The sequence below is a fragment of the Zosterops lateralis genome, assembly GCF_965231275.1.
Source record: "Zosterops lateralis genome assembly, chromosome: 15".
Lineage (NCBI taxonomy): Eukaryota > Metazoa > Chordata > Aves > Passeriformes > Zosteropidae > Zosterops > Zosterops lateralis.
The window spans coordinates 15147320-15167321 of NC_139775.1; the positions used below are offsets into that span (position 1 = coordinate 15147320).

Consider the following 20002-nt stretch of genomic DNA (forward strand, 5'->3'; position numbering starts at 1 on the left):
CCCAAGAGACAGCCCAATCCACCACCTCCCCATGATTTGGGGCCATTTCAGGCCACAGACTCAGTCCCAAGGACAGGTGTGGGATCACCTGGGGAGTTTTGGAACAGACAATCCTCCCTGAGTGGAGGGGATGGATCTTTCCCTCAGGCAGGGAGAGGTTTGAGTGTCATAACCACACCAGAAAAAGACAACAGAGCACACTGAACATATCCTGGCACAGCTGCAGCAGGATCATTCATCTCCATCCCCTCAGCTGCAGGGGACAGCCCCTGGTGCTGGGTGAGCAGGAGGAACCACGAGCCTCCACAAATACAGGCTGCATCTTCCCTGGGGAAGATTCCAGTACAAAGTCATCAAATCCAACTTCCCTCCTACCAAAAAATGTGGCTGATGCATTCTCTCTTGACAAGGAAAGTGAAACTCTTCTGGGTTTGTTCCCTCAAATGCCCTCAGTGTTGCACACAGATATTACACATTTTCTGCATAACTGAGATCCCAACCAACTACAAACATAGCACTGATCAGTGATAGATGCACACACAGATAATCACAGAGTTGTGGAATGGTTTGGGTTGAAGGAATTTTAAAGTTCATTTTGTCCTATTCCACCTTCCACTATCCCAGGTTGTTCCAAGCCTTGTCTAACCTGCTATTGGACATTTCCAGGGATCCAGGGGCAGCCACAGCTTCTCTGGGCACCCTGTGCCAGGGCCTGCCCACCCTTATACAATATACACACGTTATATATTTATTAAAGGATTGCATTTCCTTGCACCTGCCCTGCTGCAAAAAGCCTTCCATTGCAACAGCTCAAGGAGGAAAATCTCCCAAATCAAGGATGGATCATATCCCTTTCTGTCCTGAGGACCTCCTCGTGGCTCAGGCTGCAGCTGGGAGGGTTGAGGGCAAGTACCAGGAGAGAGTCACTTGCCAGCAGGGGGAGAATGGAGGGCAGGCTCTTTCCTGGAAAACTGGAAGAGCCTGAGATGTGGAACAAGCATTTCTCACCTGCTGTGCCTCCGGCAGGAGCTGCTGTTTCCAGCAGTGCCAGCACACAACGGGAATTGTCCCTGCCAGCCCTGGGTGTGTTCCCCTGTGCTTGGCCAGCTGGGTGTGCTCCAGGCCACCTCCCATCCCCGGGGTATCCCATGGCACAGCAGCTCAGGATCAGGGCCAGGAGCTCACAGGGAGAGCTGGGGCTGTGTCTGGGCTGACACAACTGACCCACAGCTGGATCTCAGCTCTCTGAGTCCATGCTGTGGGGAGAGCTGCCTGATGCTCTCCTCTGTCAGGTTTGGGGAGTGGTGGTGGATGGAGGAGAACCTTTGCAGCCAGAGGAAAGCAAGGTTTGTATGGTCAAAAAAAGCAGCCCAGCCAGCTCCAGGAAAAACCACGGAATAGTCATTTTAGGAGGCATGGCAGGTGGAAGAGACAGTCTGGAGTTACAATGCTTGAAAATATTGTTTTCTGTGATGAGGTTTGCTCAGGGAAGAGCAGGAGGTGACTTTCCCCTCACCTTTAGCCATGCCATTCCTTCATTCCCAGGAATGCAGCTCACTGCAATACTGATGTCTCTGCTGCACCAACTGAATGTTTGATTCACTTTATCATCAACGACAGGAACTTGTCTGGAATAACTGGAATCCTCCATCTTTCTCCAGTGCTCATAGATGTGATGGCCACTGCCAGTTACGGGCCTCAGTTTATCCAGCTAAAATTAGAGAATGTGGATATCAGTTCATTGAATTTCTGACAGGCTGGGACCTGACCACTGATTTCCCATCAGGGTGTGCAGGGTCCCCTCTGGACCCCCCTCCCCGCTGTCACTCGTGGCTCCAGGAGGGAGCAGCCCCAGCACAGGCTGCACCAACTGCTCCCAGCTCTCATCTCCGTGGGGCAGGAGGGTTTGAAGGTGCTTTTTAACCCGGCGAGCCTGTCCTTGGGCCGGGCCGGGCTGTGGCTCTGGAGCCCGAGGCCCGGTGGGGTGCGGGCCCCTCCTGCAGCCGAACCGCGGCCGCACCTCGCCCGCAGCGCCCAGCACAGCCCTGCCGGCCCCACCTTGGCTTCATCTGCCGCCAAGCTCATTAAGAGCTGTAATTACGAGCGGCTCCTGCCCGGGTTGGCTCAGCCGCGGGCTCTGCTCTGCTCCTCATGGGGAAGGCCCGCATCCTCCATCCCCTCACGGGGAGCGGGCGGGGAGACGCTCAGGGGCGCACGGACCTTCCTTGGGAGGACTCAGGGCTATGCACCCGCCTTTCCAAACCGCGATTCCGGACCAACGGAGCCGCAGGATCCCCAAACACCCCTCTAGGACCCTCAGCCCGGGCAGATCCCACCGGCCCCTGAGGGCAACACCGCCCGCTCTGCGACCCCCGTCCGGGGGGCGGCGCTGTCCCACCGCCGCAAGGCACGCTGGGAGATGTAGTCCTCACCCGCCGCCCGGCGCCCGCCGCCCCTCACCGGCCGCTCCGCCCTCCGCGCGCCCAGCGCTCACCGTTCCCCGGGCCTCGAAACGCCGCCCGCCGCTTAAAGCTCCACCAGGCCTGCCCCGACCCCAAACCGCCCCTCCCTCCCTCCCTCCCTCCCTCCCGCTGGGCCGCCGCTTTCCGCTTCCTCCGCGCGGCGCCCCTCGGGGCCGGTAGTCCCGCCGCGCTTATTCACGGCCGGTCCCTGCGCCGTCTCCGCGCCCGCGGCCGGGACGGGGCGCTGCGCCACGGCGGCGGCGGCGTAGGGCGGGCCCGGCGGGGCGGCCGGGGCGGGGGCGAGCTGCTCCGCCCGCGGGGAAGGCGCGGGGCCGGGGGGACAGAAGAGCGGCGGCGGTGAGCCCAGGTGAGCGGCGGGGGCGAGGCGGCGGGGACGGGCCTCCTGCTCAGGCCGCGGGTCCTGCCCGCACTGAGGGTCGCTCGGAGCTCTCCTGGGCCGGGCCCGTTCGCCCCCCACTCCACCTGTTGCCGCTGGGCCCCAGCGGGCGCTGGAGGCCGTGGGGGAGGCCCGGGGGGGCGGGCGGTGCCGGGGTCCCGGCTCGGGGCTGTGCTGCGGCCGGGGTGTCTCACCCGGGGATTTGGGGGGATATGGGGGATGTAAGGGAACCCAGCCCGGGCACCCGCACGGCCGGAGGGATTTTAACGGGCTGTAGAAGCCGGTGAGGCTCCCGCGGTAAGGCTGCAGTGCCTGCTGAGCTGTTTCCCCCGGTGCAGAGGGATGGCAGCTCCCGGGTCCTCCCGCGGGCAGGGCAGTCCTGCTGCTGGCCCAGGCAGAGCCCCCGCACCCCGGACTGCCCGTCCTTCAGGGCTTCACCCTCACCCCCAGCTCACACACCCGTGCTGGGGCTCAGCAGGGTTTTTATGCAGAGTTTCTCAAGCCCTCTGCGAGTTTGCCCTTTAGAATCAGTTGGCTGGATCTTATCCTTGGGTCTTGAGCATCCTGAGGCTGTTGGGGACCAGTGGCTCATCAAGACCCCTGGGTTTTGCTGCAGTTGAAGCATCTCAGCCTCCAAGTCCTGGATGCAGGAGTCTTAGAGGATGGGATGGCAAAAGCTCTGTAATTGCCAGCCTCTCCATTTACTGAGCTCTCTTCTCTCCCTATTCCTGGGATATGTCCCCCTAAGCATCAAGAAACAACTGTTTGGGGTGATCATCCTTGGGCCTGTTAGAGGAGATGGGATGATGTGTTTGAAATGCCATACTGTTTCCTCTGAGCGTTTTTTTCAGCTGGGAACCTCACTGAAGCTTGGCCCTCCACAGGCCTGCAGGCCCAGGATGTGGCTGGGTGGGTTCTCATGCTCTGACAGAGGGTTGTCTGGGAACTGTGGCCTGGGGCACTGGGGCAGGACAGTGCTGCACTGTTGTGGGTCAGTCAAGAGCTGATGGAGGCTGAGAGATGTGTTTGGAGGGAGCCAAGGTGGAGGTGAGGGGTTCTTGTGGCTCTGAGTGCAGAGATCTTGCCACGCTTTGCACATTGTCAGCTGGGACTTGGAGGCACTTTTGCCTCAGTGCTGTGCTCTTCCCTAAACTGGAGCAGTGACAGACTGGCTGCCTGTGACTCCTAAAGTCTGCTGGTGGCTTTTGTCTTTCCATTTTTTGAGATCCATATTTTGAGCCTGGCTCATGCCCCTGAGTGCACCAGAGCAGGGCCAAGCTCTGCCTGAGCATAACCTGTCCAAGGCATTATTCAAATTACCCTGATTTTATGTATTTAGGGATATTAACTCGTTTCAAGTTGCATCAGCTTCTGTTTGTGTCCAAGGCTTTAACAGTTGGAGGCAGAAGGCAAGACCCAACATTGCTCCCTTCCCTGGGAGGGGTTGAGTGGCTGGAGAGCCCTTTGAGGGTTTGATGTGACTGGCTGGGTTTGCTAAGCCCAATTGCTTTGGCAGGAGGGAGAGCAGCCTCCTCCAGCCTGATGGTTTGGTCTGTAAGGGAACTGGAGGTGTGGGCCAGGCACGCTGTCTCCTGGATCAGAATAAATCTTGGAAAAACAACCCAAAAGCGCTAAAGTCGCACGTAAAAAGGGTCGGGCGTCGTGCCCAGACTCTGAGCTGTCTCATGGTGGTGGAAAGGGCTGAGTGACCCCACAGAGGAGCCTGGATGCCCTCAGCAGATGCACTGATTATCCCTTCTTTCTCTCCCCTTATCTTTGCTCTGAGCACCCTTTATCTTTGCTCAGAATTCCGCTGCCTTTGCAGGGGCCACGGGCCTGCTGTTCCCTCAGCCAGCTGAGTGCAGTTGGCTTTAACTCATGGAAAACACTCTGCTCTCCTCTGTCCAGGAGCTTTTGTGGGAGCCTTCCAAGTTTGCACTGGTGAGATCTAGAGAGAGGCTCAGCCTGTGCTGTGTGCCCGTGGTTGTGTTGATCCTCGCTGGTGGAAACATCACCTGCTCATGGGTGGAGAAATGTGCTTTTCCTTCCATTTTCCCGCTTCATCTGAATCCAGGCTTGGTTTTTGCTGGCTTCCTTCTGACCCCTTCCTGTGAGAGGGGGAGGACCTTTTCCTGGGGAGGACCAGACCTTGTGGCATTTCTCCAAGTGAGGGTTTTTATGCAGCAGAGGGAAGTAGCCGGGGTCAGGGCCTGTGTCAGAGGAGGCAGGTTTGGAAAGCCCAGTGTGTCAGCCCAGTGTCCTGCCACCACGGCTCTCTCTCTCAATGCCCAGAGCTGGGGGAGACCCTTGTGAGCTCCTGCTTTGCTGGGACTTGTGGCTCTGAGCAAGGTGACACTGTGCAGCCTGCGGTGGGAAAGCTGCTTACGCGGGTGGGACAGGTGAGTCAGTGGCTTCCTCCTCATTTTCCGTCACAATCCCACTCTCTGGAGCGAAGTGAGCTGCCTCCCTGCTCCCTGCAAGGAGGGATCTGCATCTCCCTGTGGTTGCCTCAACCTTGCTGGTTGCTGTTGGAGCCTTGCTGAGGCTCCCTCCTCTCCAGACCACACTGAGCCGGGCAGGGAGGAGAATTTCTGTCACATTTGCTGTTTGGAGTGTTGACACTTGCCTTGCATTTAGCAGTGGCAGCTGAGGAAGCCAAGAGAGGCAGAAGGGCTGCTGCCTGCTCATGAGAAATATTTAACTCTTGCCCTCACAGCTCCCATCCCAGCCTGCTGGCAGCTCTCAGGTTGGCTGATAGGAAATGCCAGAAGTGTTCCCAAAATTCGTTTGTGTTCAGTTGCTTAAAAGATGAGAAGGTTTTTGTGTGCCATTTCCTCTTGCTCTGGAAGAAAAAAAAAACCCACTGGTGCCCTGGTGCCTGGGCACAAGGGAGAAGGGGGGAGCCCTGGCAAGGAAATAGGATCCAGAGAAATGTGTCACCAGCAGAAAGAGCAATTGTTTTCCTGCATTTCCATGGCAGAGCCTTGTCCTGTTCAGGCAGCCCGTGTTTGACAGCCAAGATAATACATTTATATTGATGTAATTAGCGGGACGTGGAGTTTGCTGAATGGCTCGGGGGCAGCCTGCTTTTCAGAGTAACTCCAGCAAATAGATCAGGGAGGATTGGAAAGCTGCCGTGGGTTGCTGGAATTGGCCCGTTGGGTTTCTGGAGGTTGAATACATAACTGCTGATATTTCCTATTGTGCTGTACCCTGCCTCTTTGAAAAGAAAATAACTCAAGGGAACATGGGGCTATTTTTGCCAGCTTGAGATGATCAAGTTTGATTTCTAAAAACTGAAGCCGAGTCTTTAGGCTTGCACATTAAAACCAGTGTTGGAACCATATCTCTGTTCCTCCACAAATGCGTGCCTCCACACTTTGCGAATGGTGTAAACTCTGATGAGTGTTCATAAAAAAAGAAAGAGCTTTTCTGTTCCTGCAGTGCAGCCCCTTTTGTGGGAAATGCTGTGGGCCTGAGCAGGCTCAGCATCAGGGACAGTGACAGGGACACTGTGGCAGGGGACTGAGCTGGTATCGTGCCCCAGCCCTTGCCAAACCTCAGGGTCATCAGTGCATTCTCAGTTTGGTGAAATAGAGACAAAGACCTTATGAAAAAGCTGTTGTCCCCTCCAGTGATGCTGCCCAGCTGCGCTTTTCACATGATGCTTCCAGTGGCACCAAAGTTTCCCCTGCAGCATCTTGTTGCCAGTTCCAGCCCAGGTGATTTCAGTTTACTGAGGGTATCACAGGCAGCTTCCCAACTTATGTCCTTCTGCTCCTGCAACAAAAAGAAAGTTACTGATGGACAGCTTTGCTGGCAGCTGATCCCCCGTGTTTGTGCTGGTCCCTGGAAGTGGGAGCACAGCACCAGGGTCCTCTCCTGTGGCCATCCACAATCCACACAGGCAGCAGCACTGCTGTGCTCAAGGTCTTGCTCTCCAGCTTGCCCCTTGTCAGTCTCCTTCCTGCAGACTTGGCCAGCAGGCAGAGCTCAGGAAGTCCTTGGAATTCCAGCCCAGCCCAGCAGGTCTGTGCTGAGCTGTTTCCCTTCTTATCCCACGGTGTGTGCAGGGATAATGGTGAGATGTGGCACTTGGGGGGTGCTCTGTCCATGGGTGTTGGTCTCACTCCCTCATCAGCTCTCCTGAATCTTCCACCTTTCCAGTGTGGGAGCAGCTCAGCCAGTGCCTTAGAGGTGCTGTGGGCCTGGAATTCCCTGTGTAGCTGCTTAGACCCTTGTGCTGCAAGGATCAGAGTGATCCTTTGAACCTAAAGGGTTCCTGAATCATTCCCTTATTTGCTCATTACTGATCCCTGAGTGGTGAGAATGTGCTTGATAGCCAGACACTTATGGACTAGGGTTCTTGTTGCCTCCATCTGCTAAAAGCCCATCCCAAAGGAGGCAGGAGCACTTTCCCAAAGCAGGGATTTCATTAGAACAGGTTGTTTTGAGAGCAGAGAGTACGAAGGAGGAAGGGGAAATATCTCGGAGGAGGGAGGTTTGCCGAGGCAACTACTCAAACGTCATGGCTTTCTGGGGGTGGGATGGCCATGTTTGGCATAATCAGAGGAATTTGTACTTCAGAATCTCCAGGAGATGTAGCTGCTAATGATGTCCTGGCTATGCAGAGTAATTAACATCTGTTTCTGTATTTGAACATTCAGGCAGCGTGCCCCGCCAGACATCGCTGCGTTCCCATCCGGCCCCTCGGGAGCTCCTGCCCTGTTGCTAATTGTCGAGAGCTGTCCAGAGTCCTTCTCCATCCCATCCTGCTGTGCTCCATCCCGCTGTGCTCCCGAGCTGTGGCGTTCCCTGCTCTGATGACAGCCTGCCCCAGGATGCTGAGCAGCAGCCGCTGACAGGGAGCGAGGCCAGCGGTGGGCACGGAACTATAAACTCACAGCCAAAGGTTCTGAGAGCACGAGTGAAGAGTCTGAGCTGACCCAAAAGCTGTCTCCAGAGGGGACCAAGCTCCAGCTGGATGTCGTGGGAAGCACAGAGCCCTCTGCGAGCTGGATTTCAAGGGGATGCTGATTGAGGGACCAAAAATGTGAGGTTGGTTGTCTCTGCTGGTGCCACGCTGACGGGCCTGGAGTCTCAGCAGTCATTTATTCTTACGTGCCTTTTTTCACTCTCTGTTCAGCAGCTTGGGACAGCAGCTGCTCCTTCCAGGCTTGGTGCAGGGACCTTCTAGCATGCTCCTCCAGCCAGGCCACTCAGCGGGTGCCAGCAGTGGCTGCTCGGGACCAGGGACACCAGGCTGACCCTACACAGACTGGCACTGGACCTGCCGAGCAGGAACTGTGTTGGGTGAGAGGCTTTTCTGACTCAGCTGGGCTGGGAGGGGCTGGAAGGAAGGAGACCTTCTCTCCTGTGGTTTGTGAGCACAGTTACCCTGCTTCGTGTCTCTCGTGCCTCTCGTTCTTGTCTTTCTTCCTTGTTTGAATTCCTTCTCTGAGTGTTTCCATGCTGTCTGTGTGAAGGCTCTGTGCTCGAATGGGTGGGGATACCAAGGTCCTCTGGTTTTCTCATGATGAAGAATAAACTGTGAGAATGGAAGAGGAATATTGGGGTCTTCCAGCACCTCGCAGTTTTAATCAGTGGAAACTGCACAAGAGTGCCAGGATGTGTTTGAGGCAGGGCAATAAGTGAAGAAACTCTGCACAGCTTTGCATGGAGTAAGCACAGAGCTGTGGCAGTTCCCAGCCCACTGGGACAGAGGTGACTGTGCTGTGCCTTTTGTGGCTGGGCTGTGGAGGCAGGACGAGGTGCTGGGAATCCAATCTGAGCTTGGACCATCAGGATACATTTGCAGCGTGTGATGGGGTTTTCCTTGAATTCAAATGATCCAGGTTGAGGTGGCCTCATCCAGGTTGGGGCTTTGGATTCATCAGATGGACACTAGTGCTTGCTGTGTGTTGGTCAGTCTGGTCTGGCTGGATGTTTATCTTACTGGAGTCTTTATGTGTTGTTGATGTCCAGCCACAGCAGAAGGTCTGCAGGAACCTCTCATAGCTTTGGTCAGTGAGGCTGGGCCATGAGCACTCTGTGTTTGAGTGGTGACTGTCAGATCTCCACCACAGCTTGTTCTCATGGGTGAGAGGGATGAGGTGGCTCTTGGATCTGTTTTGATGCAGCCTTGGAATGTCTTCAAATGCTCCTGCCCTTGTTCCTGCTGCCTGACCTTGCCGTGTCTCAGCAAGCAGAGCCTGCTGGGGGGGAGCCTGGGGGTCTGCAGAGCCACACAAGGCTCAGGCAGCTGGATGTGGGAGTGACTCCAGTAACATGATCTCCTCTCCATCTGCCCTTTTGGTTCAGGATGCAGCCAGCAGCCCTTGGTTAAAGCTCAGCTCCCTCCCTGTGCTGGAGGGACCTCCCATGGCTGACTGGCTTTGCTCCACCATTACTCAAACCATCTGCATTATGTTTCAGCCCTCTCAGAGTACAACCTTTTCCTCGTATGACCATTGTGTTTGTTCAAGTGACTGTTCCCAGAAAAAATATTTCTTAAGGTGTGTGTAATTGAACACATCCTACAATTCCAGCTGTACTGGTGTAGCTGAAGAGGAGCCACTTGTGCTGCAGACAGTGAGCCAGTAAAACTACTCTGGTGAGGAGAGGGGAGGGTTGTGGTGGTGTCAGGCACTGTTTTTGTTTGTATCACTTCCTTGTACCAGGTGTTTTCCACACCTATAATTTCAGTACAGTATAATCTAACAGAAGCAATGGCTGCCACATCAGGCTGCAGAGGGATTGATGTGTTTTTAGGTGTCACCTGGAGGTGGAGAGGGGTCAGCAGTAATGTGGTGCTTTTGCATTAAGTGATTGTGCTGAGCTGTACTTCCCTGAGCCACAACTGTGCCTGCCCCATCCCTGGGAGTGTTCAAGGCCAGGTTGGATGGAATTTGGAGCAGCCAGGGCTAGTGGAAAGTGGCAGAAGGTGGGATTTAAGGTTCCCTCCAACCCAAACCGTTGTGTCATTCTGTAATTCTAGATGAGGAAGTTCCTCTCTGCCCCCTGAGTCTTCCCCTGTGCTCCTGGGGAAGGCAGGAGCTTCTTGTGCAGCTCTCAGAAATTCTTGCGCTTTTGTCTCTTGGTTGTTTGTGATGGAAATGCCAAATGGCACCATTGTCTGACAGGCTTCTCCCACCTCTGTGCTTGCCTGAGGCACAGCCAGAGATGTGTTGGCTTAAATCTAGGCCATTTGGTTGGAAATTGGGACGTGGTGCCTGATGAAAGCCAGGGAAGGCCAAATTGCATTAAAATGGCAGAAAAGGAGACAGCCAGATGCTGCTGCCTGTGTAGCTTGAGCAGGGCACTGCAGTGAGGACTGGAACTATCTCTAGGAAGGGATGCAACTGGATGTGTTTTGGGCAAATGATATATTTACTGTCCGTTTAATCTGTGTTAGAATTAAAGCTGTGACTGGAGTGTCTGGGGACAGTGTGTTTGGGGGACATCTCCACCTCCTGCCTCTCAGTCTTCACTTTTCAAGTTTTCACCAGCTGTGAGACTGTTTTCTTGCCGCCCAAAATTCTGTTCCCCTCCCTTCTGCAGTGGCCAGCCCTTCATCTGCTTATCTGTCAGCTTAGCATGATCTGAAGATACAATCCCTGCTGTCCTTTTGGGAATGACCTCGTGTTTGTGCTGTGTCTGGGCCTCTGTGAATTTGGGTTGCAGAGTGATGGGGAGGAAGGAACTCCATGGGTCATCAAGTCCAGTTCTGTGCTGCTGGAGATGGGCAGTCATCTCATGCAGGTCATGAACTTTTCCAGGAACTAATTGTTGGAACTCACGCTGTGCTCTTTTCCCCCAGTGCTTCTGGAGAGATCTGCTCTTGGAAAGGTTAGAAATCCTCCTCACACCTCAGTGTCCGCTTTTCCCGGGTCGGTTTGTTGTGCCTGTGTCATTGCAGAGTGTCAGTTTGCAGATGAGATGATGACTTGCACTTTTTTTTTTTTTTTACCTTCCCTGGTTCTCTGTAACCTTTGTGTCCTACAGCAGTTGTGGCTCTGGATGGAGATTTGTCCTGAAGGTTGTTTTGTTTTTTTCCCATTTTGGGCAGCTTGGATTGGCTGGGCCCATTTGTTTCCTTGTTGTGCTTTTGAGTGTTTGGAGTGCAGGTGGAGCTGTGAGCTACACAGTTTGTGGATGTTAGCAAGCACAGAAGAGCACTTTTTGTGCTGCTGTCATTTCTGTCCTTTTTAATGTCTGTCCTTGCTACTTGTGCCATCTTGCCCCTTCAGGAGGGAGAGATGTCAGAAAACATTTGAATCAAGGTGAACCTGATGAAGCAGTGTATTGAAGAGCCAGTGCCTGGCTCTTACTCGTGGCTCTTATTCATGTTTATCTCTAGCTGTGAATGTGCAATAACAACAGTTCTGTTCAGCACAGGCTGGCACAGCCTCAGACAGGAAGATCTGCTGTTTACCAAGCAACACTCTGCTATAAGTGAGAAAGAGGGGGAAAAAAAGTGGTTTATTGCTGCTGGGTAGCTCAGAGTGTAGTTAAACCTTTCTGAAAAAAGAGGGGAAACTAAGAGCACATGTGTTACTCAAGATGCATTTTTCCTGGCAAGAGTCCCATGTGTGTGCTCTTCTTGCAAAGCATCCCTGCGTATGCTCCTTCCCATTAAATCCACGGCATATTGGGAGCAGGCAGGCAAGAGCTTCCTGTTTTTAGAATGCAACTGGTCTCAGCAGGCAGTCTGTCGAGGTGATTTTTCAGCCTGACATCTTTTGTAGCTGGGGCAGCCTGCGAGCTGAGTAGGATGACAGAACTCTGCTGCAAGGATTATAAACACGGGGAAGGAAAAAGATCTGGAAATGAGATCTGCTGGTAAAAGCTTCCCGGGGTTGGATGGATGCTGTGGCTTGTGTTGTTTTTTTTGTTCCTTCCCCTGTGAGTCTCTCCGTGGCATTTCCTCACTGCTGGAGCTGGGAGGGCTCTGCCAGCCCACCCACGCCGTGGTGACACTCCAGAGTCACCCACAATGGGACACTGGTGGCTCATTACACTCCACTGGAGCAGTGTTAATTGACTTAATAGAGCACCGGGGTCCCGGGGGTTTCCTTCTGTGGGTTTTCTTAAACGTGTGTGCACTCAGACCCTTCTGCAGCAGAGCCCTCGTTGCCATTTTCATGCTTGTCCAGAAACTGCTTCGCAGTTGTCAGTGGAGATGAGGTTTGAATTTAACCCTTATTTTGAAAAAAAACCTTCCTGCTTCTCCTCTTTTTCTCCCTCCAGTTTGTGATTAAGATGCTGATTGCCCTTTCAGATCTGTGTAATCCTCTCTCAAAGTGATCAGGATAGATTTCCAGTAGCTCCCTGGATTATCTGTCACTGGTTTACAGTGTCCAGTGCAAGGGAGAAGAGGAAACTTTGTTCAGACTTCGATGGTAGTTACTTTGTAATACATCTACTTCTCCTATTGATCTTTCACTTCAAGCTTTGGACACCTCTTCCTCTGCCTGCATATTTACAAAGAGTCAGTGCTGGGCATTAAATGCACCTTAGCCCAATTCAGCTGCTGTCTATGAGTTTCTTCTGGGCTAAAGTTGGGCCACAACCAGTTTCAAGGCAGCTGAAAGGAGGTAAAGACCCTCAAGGTTGCCTTTGCATGTTGGTGTCTGTGGCCAGAGACTTGTGCTGCTGTTCTGGACTTTGTGGCATGGACAGTGAGATCCTGTTCTGTGCTGGTCCAGGACTCCAGCTTCAATTATCTTCTTACCTCATTAATAGCCCATCTGGAAATCTGTTTCCAAACAATTCACTTCAGCTAGTGCTATCTCTGCAAGTGATGTCTTATTTCTCACCAAGACCTGGAAAACAGCTCACTTAGAGTTTCCTGTCCCCTGAGTTTCCTGCAAGGCCAGAGTATCTGATTCTCTTCCCTCAGCCCTCTGCCCCAGAATGAACATTTGTGTGGATGAGTTTCACCCTTCTCTCCCTTTTCTATTACACACTTTTCTACTTACACATTGCCTGTCATCCTCGTGCCTTGCACACCTGAAGACTCCTTGGCAGGTAGGGCAGAGCTTTCTGAATCAGAGCTCTGTGGTGGAGCATGAGGGCTGGAAAAGCCTCCCCCATCCCAGCTGAATGTGCCAACCACTGTCCCATCCCTCTGGTTATACCCCTGCCTCAGTCTGTCCTTCCCACCCCTCCCTGACAGAAGCTTTGCAAGGAATTGGAACTTGCTGACACCTTCATTTCCTGCCAAGACTGCAGCACTTGGGCTGCTTTGGCAGGTGAGAGCAGGGAGAAAAAACAGCAAAAGTTTGTCTTGTCCCCAGCTGTGTGCACGACACTGCTCAGCACAGAGTGTTCCAGCTCACTCTCTCCTGCTGCACTTGAGCCCTGGAGCTCTCATTGGGTTGGAGTTTGCAGCTTGGATTTCAGTGCTGGGTCTGCCTGAGGTGGGTGTCTTGTTGCTTGTCTGCTCTTCCCCTGCTGCCTTGTGGGAAAAAAAAGGATTTTTCCCTTCCTCTCCAGGGGTTACTTCTTTTCTCAGGGTCATCTCAGCCTAGTGAATTCCAGCCGTGCTTTTCTGGGTGCTGGTGCCTGGTTTTGCACATCCTCAGGTCCTGCCTGGAGCTGGGGGTTGGCTGGATCACACAAATCCTTGGCTAGCACAGCACAATCGGACACTCCCCTGCCAGAACCCCAGGAGTGTCTGGATGATGCTCTCAGTTATGGGGTGAGATTGTTGAGGAGTCCTGGTGCAGGGCCAGGAGCTGGACTTATGGTCTTTATGGGTCCCTTCCAACTCAGGACATGGTGTGGATGTTAATCAGGCCCCAGGCAGAGGAGCTCACACAGCAGAGGGAGGAGAAGGGCTGGTTGGTACTTCAGCTTCAATCTTAGAAGAAAGTCTCTTGCAGCATCCTCTGGGCACAGCTTTGAGGGATGTATTTATGGTGAGCCTTCTCCTGGAGCCCTCACCTCAGCCCAGAGCTGTCTGGAGTTCAGTATGTCTGCTGGTATTTTCATTCCTGCATCTTCCCTGGAGCAAGGGAGTAGCTCAGAATTATCTTGATTTATAGGCTGGGGGAGTGGAGGAATTAATGAAGTGGCAAAGTCTTGTCCCTGAGTTTCCAAGGCTGGGAACCAAGAGAGGCTGGAAAATTCAAGCAGGAGCAAAGCTGGTTTGTACCACATGGATCAGTAAATTACTGGGAAAAGGAGTGTGGGGGTATCCCAGCACAAAGAGGGGCTGCTGCACATGGGACCAGCTGGGGTGAGTCTCCCTCAGCCCTCACTGGTTTCCTCAGTGGCTGCAGCAGCTCCGGGAATCTCTGTCTCTTCTTCCTGCTCTGTGTCAAAGGGAAGAGCTTAGGGCTGATTCTTGGGAAGGTTGATCCCACAACTTCCTCCATGCACTGAAACACACATGGGCTAGTTCCCTTTTCTTTTTTTTTTTTTCTTCTCACTTCAGAGCCAAAACCTACTTTGAAACTGGAGGGAAGGAAAGGGGGCTGGGTAGATCCCCACCCTTCCTGCTCTGCTGTGACACCAGAGCTGGGGCCCAAAGGGTCAGCACTGCTCACTGGTTTGGAGGGTTAAGGTTATGTGGAGGCATCCAGGGAGCTGCTTTGCTGTCCTGGCAGCAGGAGGAGCTCCAAGGGACAGCTTTGCCCTGGCTCTGGTGGAGAATTTGAGGAAGGGTCTGCATGATGTACCACAGATCAGGGTAAGTGGCTGTGAGTGGCCCTGGGGGTGACAAGATCAAACCTGGTTTTATTTTGGAAGCGATATTTTGGGAGCAGTGACACAGCATCAGTTCAAACCTGGTAATCATTGCAGCTGTGAGGGGCAGAAAACCAAAATCCAAACTCAGCATCTTGCTAAGGTGCTTAACTGTTAATTTCCATGTGTGAGATCCACCCTTCTCAAGACACTTCAATCTGTTCACGTTGTTGCTTCCTCTCCAGATTAGATAGGTGGAAGCAGTGCTTTATTAATTAAAAATCCTGCTCCCTCCTGCCAAGACAGAGGAACTCTTGGCAATTTTCTCCCTTTTAGTGACTGAAGCCTCCCCTGTTCAGCCACGTCAGGTCAATCCTGGGGCATCTCCCTGCCCAGTGGCAGAAATTCCTCAAAAGTAAGGCTCAGTGCTTCCAGAGAGGCTTTCTTCTTATTTAATTGACCCCTTCCCTCACTGGGGTGCAATTTCCATCCTCACCTTGTGTCCTTGGAGGCTCCTCATTTGCTTAGTGTTGGCCAAAGGAGTTTTGGGGCTGGGCATGGTGAGCACATATGTGTAATGCTGCTGCCACTCCTGTTCTCAAACTGGTTCACCCTCTCCCCACCTTTGGCCAAGGCTCCCCCTTCAAATATCATTGGCTGCTCTCACCTGGCATGAGGGTGACCCTGAGGAGAAGGATTTACTGCTTTGCCTGGAGAAATCGGATTTCACGCAGCGCTCGCAGCCCAAGCAGCCCAGTCAGACCAGACAGTCTCGGAGATCACTCCGACTTAGCTGGGTTATCCTCCACCTATTTATAGCTCCCTTCCTCTCCCAACTCCACCCACTGTGGGGTTTTACTGCAGGTTTTAAAGCAGGGCTCCCAGCCTTTCCCCTCCCCGTGGAGTGGAGCTGCCTGTTCTGCTCCCTGGCGTGGAGCTGCTGGAGGAAACAGGAGAGCAGCACCACGTTGGGAGCCAGCAGTGATGCAGGCAGCAGCTGTGTTGTCTGGATGAGCTAAAACTGGTGTTTCCATGGGCAGCAAGAGGAAGCAAAGGGTTCTGCTTTACCAGCCTGAGGAAGTGGTCTTGAACCAGGCTGTGGGATTGCTTTATGAGGCAGTTTAACCCAGCTCAAGGGGGAAAAAGGCTACTGACTTCCTCTGTTTGGCTCAGCCTGCAGTGAGGGGCTGTTCTACCCATCTTGCCTTTATTTATCTACTTTATCATGATAGAACCCGAGTTTTGAGGTAAGAGACAGTTTGTTCTTCTAGTAGGTGTCAGAGTTGACTCCCCTGTGCCTTTGCTGCTGGAGCACAAAGGGCCCTGGGGTGGGGTGAAGAGCCAGGGACACCCCAGGAGTGGGGTGACTGATGTTTCCTGACAGACTGACTTGATCATACTTGGGAGTGCTTTTCCCTTCACATCCTGTGCCTTTCATTTAGCCAGAAAATCTGATTTGTTACAAATTATCTGCTCGAATAGCAGGAAAGGAGAGGGGAAGCGCCAGGGATCCACTTTGGTTGGACCTGCAGAAATCAGTGAAGCCTTGCTCTTGGGTACTGGGGATGTACAGCCCAATTAAAACAAGGAGGAGGTAGGGAAAACTGTGTTCTTGGGCTTTTCTCAGATTTATTTGGTTCATCCAGGCTTTGCAGGCTACAGAGACTGTGACAGAGCAGTTAACATTCTTCAATTAATGACCTAATGCAGGCACATTCTGGTATTGAGCTTGTAGCAAAATTACACCTGCTCCTTGAGCTGTTGCTTTTGAGAGTCTATTATCTATCAAGGCCTTTCTTGATCCCTTAGATCAATCCTGGGATTGAAAAGCTGTATTTTAGGACTCCTCATCTCAGCCTTTTTATGGCAAAAAGTAGTTTCTTCGCAAAGGTCTTTCTGTGGTTCATTCATCTCCTTAAATCCTGGTGGATAATTGAATAAGCTCAGCTGTGCTAATTTTTCCATCTTCCTTGTTTCTTCTTTTTTTGCTCTGTTAAATGTTACCTTGATCCGTTGCTCCTGACATGCATCTAGATTGTCCTGCCTTTTCACTTGAAGGAGAGACTTGTGTGTGTGTGTTTAAATTCCTTTTAATACAGAGGACATGAAATGTTTCTGGATTTTAATTGTGAGGATGCTTGAAGAATACATTCCAAAAAATAGGAAAGAGAGACAGAGAAAAGGAGGAGCAAAGCCCCAGACCTGCTTCTGTGGGTAGGGGCATTCCCAGGACCAGCTACAACTTGCCTTGAGCTGAAAGTAAATAGTCACAGAAAATACTTGTGCAGATCCCCAGTCTGTCCAGTTCCAGTCAGTGGGAAACAGGAAGAGAGGAATATTTTATTTTACATGTAAGCACACAAGCCATCCAGTCCTTGTAGCTGAGTGACTAAAACTGATGTGCCAGTCAGAGCCCAGACTAACCTGGTGTCTGTGGTCCCCAGGGGCTGCTGGTTTGGGCCTGTCTTGTCCCCTTTTCTGCTTCTTTCCCACGTGTGAAGGGCTTTGTGCTGGGCTCTGCTGTGCTTCCCTCCATCAGTCAGTGCTTCCCTGTGCCTGAGAACTCCTGGTGCTCAGCTTGGGGAGAGCTTCTCCTAAAGCCCCCACACTCCTCATCTCCAGCAGCAAAAGCTGGATTCAGTGACACAGCCCTTCCCATCCCACTGAGCTCTGGGATGGGGACCCTGAGCAGAGCATGCATTGATACCCTTTAAAACTGGAAGGTTATTGCTAAAACCATACCTTATCTTTCTCTCTTTTTCTTTCCTTTTTTTCCCCCTCCCTTCCTCTGTGTTCGTTTGTTGTTTTTATTTTTATTTTTATTTTTTCCCAACTCTGATCAGAACCGACCTTCCTTTCTCCAGCGTGCTGGGATCTCTGTGCAGCAGCCCATGCCGCAGCGCCTCGCCCCTTCCACCCGAGCTGCCCATGCCACTGGCTCCGACCTAACCTAAGGCTCAATCTCAGCGTGGCCTGGGGCAGGGGGGAAACCATGGGCAGCTCTGCCTCATCGCTGGCCGCAGAGACGGAGTCGGACCATGGCTTCAGTAGCTCGCCCTACCCGGGGCACCCGGCCGTGGGCTGGTATAGGAGCAGCCCCGGCGGCCCCGTGTGGGAGAGCGCCCTAATAACGAGGCAGCACCAGCACTTACAGCACCGGCTGCGAAGGTAAGGAGGAGGGGAAGGAGCCCTGCTCACCTGCTGACACGCTCACCTGCCTCTCAGCTTTAGTCCCAGCGCTGCCTTCGGGACACCGAGTTGCTTTGCATCCCTACTGAGTGTTGGGTTCCTTCATTTGGAGGCTGAGTTCAGTTTTTTGAGCTAAATTCCCACCTGTTTGAGTGATGCCAAACTTTGGTTTTGATGTCTCCTGCAGAATGGACTGCAGGATTCATGCCCAGCTCTTCCTCACCTAAATTGTCGAGGTGGCTGCCTGGGAGTGGGATCTCAGTTCCTTCTTGGCTCCTTTTCCTTCTGGCCTCCCAACCACACTGTAGTGTCACAGGTGGGGGATTGTGTCTCCAGATTGGGTGGCAATAAGTTGCAGGAGTTTCTGAACTCAGAAGAGCCAGAGAAGCTGTTTTCATGCAAAAGCAGTGAAATCCTGATCCACAGGAACGAAACACACCAAAACAGAATTACTCTTAAAAACAGATTGGTGTTTCTAGCCCTCAATTCCTATCCCACCTCAATGAAATCAGCACCTCGGATGTGTCTCTGAGCTGTTGCCTCTGCCCCCTCTGCATCAGCCACTTGCAGTGAGGAGTTTCTCTTGTTTTTGAGGGGCTGGTGCCCTGCATTCAATCTCTGACAGGTCGAGAGATTTATCAAAAAGCATCCAAAACCCCTCTGCCCGGGGGCTTGGCTACAGAGGCTGCTGTGTTTGTGCTGATAACGTTTGAGCCTTTGCCTAATGCCTGCTTGGTGTGAACTCCAGCCTGGATGGGTGTCCACACCTGCTTGAATCTCTTTGGAGCTGCTGCTCATTTAGGAATAGCTGCTTGCTCTGAGTGTCCCTGAGCTGTCCTGGCTTTGCCCTGGAGGTGTTTGCTGTGATGTTGGTGCGGTATTTGTGGTGCAGTCCTTGTTTTCCTGCCTTCCTGCTGCTGCAAGGCCTGGGATGTGCTCCCCAGGCTCTGGTGCATGGCTCTGGAGCCTCCCAGCAATGTCAGGCTTTGCTCCTTTCTGGCCCTGTCTTGGGTCTTCTTGTTGAGCTGGGAACAGTGTGAAACCAATAAGTTGTTGTCTTTACTTGAGTACCTTTATAGAAAAGCTATTTTGTGCAGTTCCCAAATTCTGTTGCTGTGTGTGGCTGGTCTACAGCTCTGGTCGGTGATGTGTGCTGTGTGAGTTTGTCCCCTCTGGTTTAGAGAGATCCTGCAAACACAGCTGGGTCCTTCCTGCAGGATTATCCCTTCTGGACTGCTGGTTTTCCCTCTGCTGCTTTGAGGAGTAGGGGGAAGATGTCTCAGCTCACAGATGAACTCCCTGGTATGGCTGTGCCCAGCCAGGACTGAAATTTGGGAACTTCCAATGTAAATCTGGCCCTGGGCACTAAAAAAGGAGGTGTCTCTGCAGCCTCGTGTGTGGCAGTGAGGCTGCTCATTACTCCAGGTCTGTAGTTCGAGGAACTAAGTGGAATCTTGACATGTGGAAACAAATTTCCTGAAGAACCAGCCTCGGTGGCGGAGCGGATGTTGGGGCAAGAACAGGAACTGCCGGTCTTGGTGCAGATAACGCTGGTGTCCTGTGGGGACAGGAGTGGCTGTTGTGATAATTCCTCATTTCCCCTGCTAGAGGGAGAGCAGGACTCATCCCAACTCGGTGTCGGCAGCTCCCGGAGACAGGAAAATCACCGGCCCTGATTCACCGAGCAGAGAGTTGCGTGGGAAGAACTCGCTCCAGGCAGTGATTATGGAAGTGGGTTCAAAAGACCTGAGATCAGCCAGGCATCAAAAGGGCCGCTGCTCCCAGGGAACAGCAGGGCCAGGGAGCAGCAGCTGATTGGTTTCCAGAGAGGAACAGATAAATATATTCTTTGAAAAAATTAAGTAAGTCAATAGAACGAGTCAGGGTAGGTATCCTGCCTGTGCATGCCCTCATCCCTGGAGTCGTGTAGTTTAGGAAGGAAGTGGAGTACTGGGGAGTCAGTTTGAGGCCAGGCAGGAGTTCTGGGATAGTCTTTGCTTTTCCTGCTGATTTTCTGTCCCTGCCTGCAGCCACCTTCAAAGCTGATAATGCTTTGGCTGCTGTGGAGCAGCACGGAGCCAAGCTGCTCTGGGCTGTCTCAGGGCTGAACACAGACCTTCCTTGGCAGAAAAACAGGGACACAAATACTTAGTGAGTGACTTTGGTCTGTACTTGAAGGGGGAGTCATCCCTCATGGGGGGATGGGAATGAGGGCAGAAATCAGTGCTGTTTGGCTTTCAGGATTTTAGAACCTGAGAGGAGG

At 52.8% G+C, this 20002-nt stretch overlaps 1 protein-coding gene across 6 annotated transcripts in view; it reads left to right on the plus strand.

The window, feature by feature from the left end:
- Nucleotides 1–2795: 2795 nt before the first annotated feature.
- CAPN15 (calpain 15) overlaps nt 2796–20002 on the plus strand; it is a 52183-nt gene continuing 34976 nt past the window's right edge. For 2 of the 6 annotated variants that reach the window (XR_014591184.1, XM_083872552.1), the window contains exons 1-4: nt 2796–2829; nt 7527–7917; nt 8009–8172; nt 17394–17718. Coding sequence is in view for 4 of the 6 variants with exons in the window: in XM_083872552.1 (XP_083728678.1) it covers nt 17543–17718 (176 nt within the window). In the remaining 2 variants the exon portion in view is untranslated. Of the gene's footprint in view, nt 2830–7526; nt 7918–8005; nt 8173–17157; nt 17719–20002 lie in introns of those variants that run through there. The other 4 variants (XM_083872555.1, XM_083872553.1, XM_083872556.1 and 1 more) reach the window with 4 other exon arrangements.